Here is an 8,259-nt window from a genome sequence, read left to right on the forward strand (position 1 = left end):
AAAATGCAATTCGATCTGCTCTACCCTACTGGTTAGGGTTCCTTACAGAATGACCATATAACAACATATACTACTGTTCCTCTTTCAACAAAGACCATTCCTTGAGAGCTGCAAGACCCTTCCAAAGATGATTGAATACAAATGCTGTTTGTGAATGGTTAGAACTTCAAGTGTATGTTCCTTCTGTCTTTTGATTGCTGCTTCAAGGCTTCATAGGTCAAGAGCAGATATAGGAAAGAAGTCAGCATCACTTCTATACAAACAGGTATGTATACTCAGGTCATCATTTGATCTTGTGATAATTCTAGTCCAGATTCAAGAATGACTGCAGTTCATTTGATATACAGAATCCCTCCGTGGGTGGTTCCAGGCTTTAGAAATGTCTTGATATGATTCTTCAAAATATACCGTGGCTGCAGAGATAAATCAACATAGATCTGCCTTCCTCTTTTGCTCAGACTTTGATGCCCTAAAGGGCCGAAGTCAAGGAGACAAATTGCCGAAGTTGGAACCACATGGCTCACACCATGTTCAGATTTGGCTATTATTATTGCCCTTGACAGATCCACATTGGAGATATGATCCAAATTGTTCAGTCATCTGTCTTTTGGAGAACCAAAAATCCTAATTCAGGACTACAAATGCTACCACAGAAAATGATGTTACTTATGACCGCAGAGATAGACCATTGGAATAGCCCTCAAACTGTCCTTAGTTTGATGCCTGGAGCCACAAGGAATGGGGATCTTCAGAGATCAAAATTAAGCCCTAAATGAGGGCTGAAATTCTGAGAGATATTTAGCATGGAACCGTGAACTCGAAACCCTAGATGGAGGCCGAAATATTGAGATCCTGTACCAAACCAACCACAGGTGTGAGCATTATATTGCAGAGATAAAGTCTTACAAATCTTCAAGGGTCCGCAATCCAAATTCAGGTGAGAGAGCCACAAAAGTTTGATTCCATAATCAGAATTTTCGGTCATCTTTGGAGCCAAATCAATAACAAAACATTTGCATCAGTTGTGTTTGAATGAAGTCCTAAGATGGCTGCAATACTTCTGCCTGCAATGGACCACAACGAAAACCCAAACCAAAATCAAAAACCAAAAAAAAAAAACCTCTCTGCTGATATTGCACTGTCTCCACAGGGGCTGAAGTTGAATTTCAGAGGTCACTTAGTCAAAAGATATTCATCATAGTGCATACCTTAGAAGATTGATTCAATTCCTTTTTATAGTTTTTGCTTTGGATAGAAAGGGGCTTCATAGGAAGCAACAATGCCTATATTAGAAGGATTTTTGAATTGATTTGAAGCCCAAGAAATGAAGCCGTTGGCACTTGGGGATCGAGTTCTAATATTTTGACTTGGAACAAAACTCTTCATAGATTGTAATTTAATTATTGAGACCCCTCATGAAACATTTTAACCATAATATTGATGAAATACCTTGCTTCCTTGATTTAATAAAGAGCTAGCCAATGGGAGAGTGCCACATCATCATCCTTTGGGTTTTTACCTACAAATTGGGGTCTTCAACTTCAAACTGGAATATCTCTCAAACTGTGAAGAACTACGTGACGTGCCACATACCACCGGAAACAGCTTGACGAGGAGAATCCATCCTAACACCAAAAACTATGAATTGCCGTGTCACATTAGTCGGACAAAGGTGGGGATCTCCTGGTGCTGCTTGGGTTGACATCAATGACAACCACTTATCAACAAATTTTGTGTTTCTTGTGTTTGGCTGTCTCTTCATGTTTTCACTGTCATTAGTGTTTCACAGTTGATGATTTTTCTTGTATAATTACTTAATGATGAGTGTGGCATAAGATGAATTGGTTAAGAATCATTGGCAGTAATATTCAGTTAAGGAAATCACTAAAAATCAACATGGTATCAGAGCATGGTTCGAACTTCGAAAGGAGCAGCCTTGAAGAAGCCCTTATCCAAATCTCTGTTTGCAAATGTGTATGTTGTGGCCAAGGTTAATTGTGAGGAATGAAGCCCTAGGTGTAGGATTGAACTAGTCCGAAGTCTGACTAAGGAAAACTACAGGAGAAGATCTCAGTCCAAACCTCAGTCCGAGTTTTAAAAGGCCGAGGATGCCTCAGTTTTGTTGCAAGAGGGCCGAAAGGCCTCAGGACTAGTGGTAGAAGGCTGAGAAGCCTCAGACATGGCCTCAAAGAATCCGAAATGTCTCAGTTAATGGAAAAGGCCAGCTTTCAATTTGTTTTCGTTTCCTTTTGTGGTATAATCAGGTCACGGATTTGACTAGTGTTTTATAAGACCTTTTCATCATGTTCACAAGGAGACAGGTTACAACCCTAACTTGGAACATACCCTGATATCACTTCATCATCAAGGAGAAGCCATGTTAATAGGAGCATGAACTTGTGATGGAAGATGCTGATGTAATTGTGAGTGTATTGGAAATCTAAGCCGATATGACTAAGGCTGAGAAATCTCATGAAGCAGCCAAAAGAAGTTCGAAATTATCTCTATCTAAGATTTGTTCTAAGACTGACAAAAGATACAAGGCACATTGTTTGAAGTACTCTGTTGCATGAGGTTTCCATGCAAAGCACACCACAATGATGCGATGACAAGTATGAGCTTGCAGGGAGCAAAATAACTATTCATTTGAGATTGGTCTACGTACTGGATAAGTATGAATTATACTCCTTCAATAATGAGAAATATTCCTTCCCTGAGGGAAATGTAATTGAAAATGTTGTGCATTAGGATGCTTACCTTCTATTTCCATGGCTATTGAAATCTTCTTGAAATTTCTGATTGAGGTCTGGGACATTTCAGCCATGAGCGGAGTTATAGTGTTTGGGGACATATTTCCTATTTTCACTTGCATTTATGGTGTGCTGGGTGGATTTGGCTCATTCTTGTGTTCGTTACTATGACTGTAACCATGTGTGAATGTTTTCATTTTCTCATGATGAAGTTATTTTATGTCATTAGTTTTATGCACAGTGGAATTTTTCTGTGTTGCTGTTAAGATATTCCACACATTGTTGTTCCAGTGGTACTGTCTTTGAGATTTAAACAATGCACCTTTTCTTTCGTTATTTTGTAGGTCATCCTGCTCTCAAGGGTCGAGCTGGACATACAACCACACTTGTTGGAAATAAATTATTTGTCCTTGGGGGTCGCAATGGCAATTTATTTTTTGATGATCTTTGGGTTTTTGACCTGGACCTAGAACAGTGGAGCCAACTTCAACAGAAAGTGCCATTTTCTCCGCGGGCATACCATACTGCAACACTTATAGGTGATCGAGACTTATGGGTTATAGGTGGAAGTGATCAGAGTACAATGTTTGTTGACGTTCATGTGCTCAACACAAACACTTTACAGGTAAAGTTTTTATATATTTGTATATTCACCCTTTGGGAAAAAGATGGAAATGTTTTATATTTTCTGTCTGAGGGTACTTTTTACATATAGTGTTTTTTAATGTTGTAATTTGGTGGTTAGTAAACTTTCATGTTAGGCAGCCTATAGCTGAGCTTGTATCTTGTATATTTGATACCAATTGCCATATTTGTTATTGATGAAACTTTTGGAATAGGTTCATGAATGGTTATGTAAGCGGGACAAAATATGGAAAAAATTTACAGCAGAATAAAACTTATCATTGCTTATGAACCTATGATTTATCTGCTTGGCTTTTGAATACATCTATAGTTTGGTTCCTATACAGGCTAGAATTTTGAATACATGCTGTTCGTACTTCAAAAAATTTTCAAAATCTTGTCCTAAAAGTTTATTAAACATATTTATATTTATAGTTGTAGCTACTAGCACCAGACAAAGGCATTGGTTTCTTCTGAAGCTTAATTTTATTGAAAAAGGTGTTAGAAGCCAAACTACTTCATACAACTTTTCTTATTGTTCTGATCCCATCAATTCTACAGTGTGCCATTCACTTCTGAAGATGGGAGAAGGGCTGACAATCCAGGAAAAAATGATTAGAATACTGTGATCTAATTTATTTCACTTGTAACATTGATGTTCACTAGTTGCTAGTCTCCAAGTGGCCAATTAGACTATAAAAAGTACAACAATGAGTAGGCATTGGGAGCAAGGTTACTTGGGAGCGGGAGCGAGGAGCGACATTTTCAAAGCTCCTGGGTAACAGTGTCATCATGAAGAATCCTCAAAGCAAGGTTAAAGTTGACCAACATCCTAGGTTCTGTAGTCACTTTGCGATATGTGTCATCTGCTAGTGCTCTTAGGTGGCTCCAGTATCTCAACGCTGCATATGATTTAGGCCAATGTACTTCTCTGAAAGGCCTGGGTACGTGTGGAGTGGGTGCCCTCAAGACCTGGGTGTAGTGATCCACCTAACAAAAACAACATGGATTCTAGTGAAAGCAACCATCCATTAGGGACTAAGATCAATAATGCATCTAAGTGAACCAAACTTGAATATTAAGGGCATATTAATTCCTTCAAACAAAGATCCCCTTCCGAAATTTGGACCAAGTTCTTGCGAAGGTGTTTTCTCCCTTGGTAGGGGTAGTTAATGGTCAACCCCATTTGGTGCTTCCAACCCTAAGGGGAAGTAACATTTCCTTGGTCCGCTCTTCAATTGATAGGTGTTGGTGTATAATAACGTGTTAATGGAGGGGATAAGATTGCATGGTCAAGTGCCATGGCAAAGGGACCAGTTGATGGGGGTGTTCACATCTTCAGTGGATAGATTGTGAGGAGAGAGAATTTGTGGATGCATAAGTTACAAGCTCGGCCTAATTTTTCCATTCCTCTTGTGCGCGTTTTACTTCTTCTTGATTATTCCTTTTGTTAGTGTTTGTAGCTCAAGTGTTAGAGCTTGCTTTTAATGATGCAACAATTTTATTACCGCTTTAAGATGAGTCAGTTTATTGCTCATTAGGGTTCAGGACATGCAAGGGTTCCTTTTTGATGTAATGGAGCATCATGTGCTTAGCTACTAGGTGATGGTCCATATGAGGGAGGTAGAGCTCATGCTAGGCTTTTTCCCACATCTTTATGTCGTGGCCATATTTTACCTTTTGATCTTCTTTCTTTGTTTCATTGTGGCCAAGTTATACTTTTTCTTTTCTTTTAGCTAATCAACCCCCCAGGGCAAAGTTTTTGGGCCCTACTCAAGGTATGTGAGCATATCAGTGCCAAATCCCCAAGAACCAATGACAAGTTGTACTCGAAGAATGGAGGTGAGATATAGGGCTTGTAATGTGGCATGGAAAGTGTTAAGTATGGTATAGGGAGAATGAAACACGCTATCTCAATCATGGCTTTCCAAGTAGTGCTCTTCCTATAACCCAAAGGGCCTTAAGGGAGGTCCCACTAGACTAGGGTCAAGATTAACCCCTTGGTAAGGTGAAAGAATAAAATTACAGTCAAGGTTTGTCAATCTTCCAGATCACCTCGTTATCCATACTAAATGCCCTAAACAAATAAGTATAAGCATTTGATTGCAAAATGATCAAAATACCTTTTGAATAGCAACCCACCTTCACCCAAGTGTAAATGCCAGATGATGAGAGGCACATTGTCGATGCAAATGGTGGGGGCACATGACATATCATTGTCTAATGGTGGCTAGTAGGGGATGCTGGCTATTTGGTTGCCAACTCGCTGCAAAATGTAGGAGAAAATTTTCTTTGTATATTAGGTCCCTATAAACTAGTGTAGCCCCTTATTATTATTGTTAGTGTAGCCCCTTATTGTTATTGTTGTGCCCATTGTAGTCCCCATATTGTTATAATTGTGCCCCATAGAAGCCCACTATTGTTATTATTGTGCTGTTACATTATTATTGTTATGTAGGCTCTGATTATATTGTGACCCCTTAGACTCGTATATATAGAAAGGAGGTTTTTTCATTTAAATCATCTAAGAATTGTTCATTTATGTACTGTAAATGAGGTTTCCCTCTCGAAGAGGATAACTTTTAAGTCATTGATCTATCTATTTGTGAGCTGGTTGCATAACATTTGGTATCAAAGCTTTGGATTCTAGGGTTTTGCTGCTTCAAACTGGTCATCGTGGCATTTTCACTATAAATTTTTCTATGAAGCTTCAGAAGCTGAAATTGCAACCACGTGGCGCTGAAATCTTGGTGAACTTCAGTATGAATTTCAGATCTTGTCTCACTATATTTTCAAAGATATGATCTGAGGAAATTAGGGTTTTTGTAGGCTCTAGAATTCCATCTCAAACAGGGGACCTAGGGAAAATCGTCATAACTTTCTCTCTGAGCATAGGATTTGAATTTCGTAAAAACTTAAAAGTGATGGAAAGAGGACAGATTGAAGTTTTTTGGGTATCATTTTCAGGGCCGAAGGTCGAAACAGTGACACGTGGCACTCCGTACAAGTTCTTTCTATCAAACCAGTGTATAATCAGGTCATCGTGGGAGATTGGGCATGTGATTCTTCTACAAGACGAAATTTCAGATCTCGGAGATTTGTAATTACAAAGATACAACAATTGCAATATCTAGTTCCTAAAAAGCAAGAAAAACGTGTGTATTTTTTAAATTTTGCATAACTTTTGTTTGAAAATCAGTTTGAAGTGATACAAAGCGCATAATGAAGTATGGATATCATTGTTTGATTTCAAAATGTCTCGAAACAAAAAAATGGACACACCTAGTAAACAACTAGAAAGCTCTTCTACGACACATGAAGAAGGGAAGAAATGCAACATGATATATCAAAATTACGAGACTAAGTGCAACAAATTTTGCTCTCACAAAGAGTAACCAAAAATGAAATGGAATCTAAGATGGATGGTTTGAAGAATGGTTTAAAATCAGACATGGAAGATTTGAAGAATGGTTTAAAAGCAGACATGAAAGGTTTGACAAAGTTGCTACAAGAAATGCTTCGTAATGGCGAAAAGGTATTTATTGACACCTAATCATCAGGATTGGTTGAATAAATACAATTGATGTAAATAAATAATAAGAAATATGAACAGTCATCGGGAGATGAAGTGAGTAGTCTCCCTCATGTATATAATAAAGGCCTACCTGAAGGAATCATACGAATTAATTTTGTGGAGTTACTGCCTGGCCTGACATGGTATCAGAGCCAGCTCCTGAAATTAGATGTAACTCCTTTCTGCCATTTTCTTGTAGTATGTCCACTTCTCCCTGTGGAGTCTGTCCACTGTGCTCTCTGGGCTCTCTGCCATAATTATTGTCTGTGCCATATTCCCTCCTTTCCTTTCTGCGCTCTCTGGGCTCTCTACCATAACCGTTGTCTGTCATTGTCTGCCATTGTTTGCGCCATTGGAGGCTGTGTGATATACGCTATGGTATACACCCGCATACATTATTCTTATGGTTGCTTACCATACCGCCATTACCATTGCTTATCTATATGATTGTTTATCCTTAACGCTGCCCCATTGAGGTTTGAACGCTGTAGATGTTAACGCAGTTCTTATATTTACGCTGTCTTGTGTATTACATTGAACACAACATATATTGATCGCTGCCCCATCCATTGAACGCTGAAACGCGTTAACACCGGCGTGTGTTCCATTCGCTATTAACCCTCCACGTTGCTTGCTGTTGCGTAGACCTTACTGTCTGTTGGAATACACCTCGGCCTTCAGAACCTTATCAAAATTTTCAGATGCTTCATACAATTCAGCAAGCCCCTTGCCAAGCTCGCAGGGCTGATGGGTTGAGATCAACAACGTGGCGGTATGCAGTTTGAGCGTGATCGTATTGGTTCCCGCAGAAGAGGGCCTTGCCCAGAAGCACGAGAGTTTCATAATTGTTTTGGCCTCCGAGCTGCTTGACAACTTGCTTGCACAAGCGCACCATTTCCTCATAGTTTCCCTTTGAGAGGGCCTCGAAAGTTGCTTTTAGACGTAGACTCTTAGCATAGTACCGAGAGGAGGAGTCGACTGCCATCCGCCAGCAGCATGCCGTCCAGGTATTGAGCATAATGTTTAACAAGAAGAACCTGATGCATTGCATCCAACGTTTTGCTTTATGTAAATTTATGAGTTTGACATATAAATGAATAGGGCGAGTATGCGTTTTTGCAACAACAATTCTACTCGGAAAAAGGAATCCAACGGGGTCCTTATTCCCTCTATTCATATGATCCGTTCCTTCGTGGGTTGTCATCTTCTTCCGTCGATGAGCCTTTCATTTAGTTCTCGCATAAACAATGAGGTGAGGAAATATGTTGCATAAAGGTGTAGCATGTTTACCTGCTGTCCAAGAATACTGCT

The 8,259-nt window shown here is 39.4% G+C and overlaps 1 protein-coding gene across 3 annotated transcripts in view; it reads left to right on the plus strand.

The window, feature by feature from the left end:
- The window catches only part of LOC149163695 (uncharacterized), a 411,291-nt gene that overhangs the window by 16,921 nt on the left and 386,111 nt on the right, over positions 1-8,259 (plus strand). For all 3 annotated transcript variants that reach the window (XM_089431820.1, XM_089431821.1, XM_089431822.1), the window contains exon 2: positions 3,095-3,375. In XM_089431820.1, the coding sequence (XP_089287946.1) occupies positions 3,095-3,375 (281 nt within the window). The remainder of the gene's footprint in view (positions 1-3,094; positions 3,376-8,259) is intronic.

The sequence above is a fragment of the Pinus tabuliformis genome, chromosome 5_1 (assembly GCF_031772625.1).
Source record: "Pinus tabuliformis cultivar Carrire ecotype Pingquan chromosome 5_1, CPIR1, whole genome shotgun sequence".
Classification (NCBI taxonomy): domain Eukaryota; kingdom Viridiplantae; phylum Streptophyta; class Pinopsida; order Pinales; family Pinaceae; genus Pinus; species Pinus tabuliformis.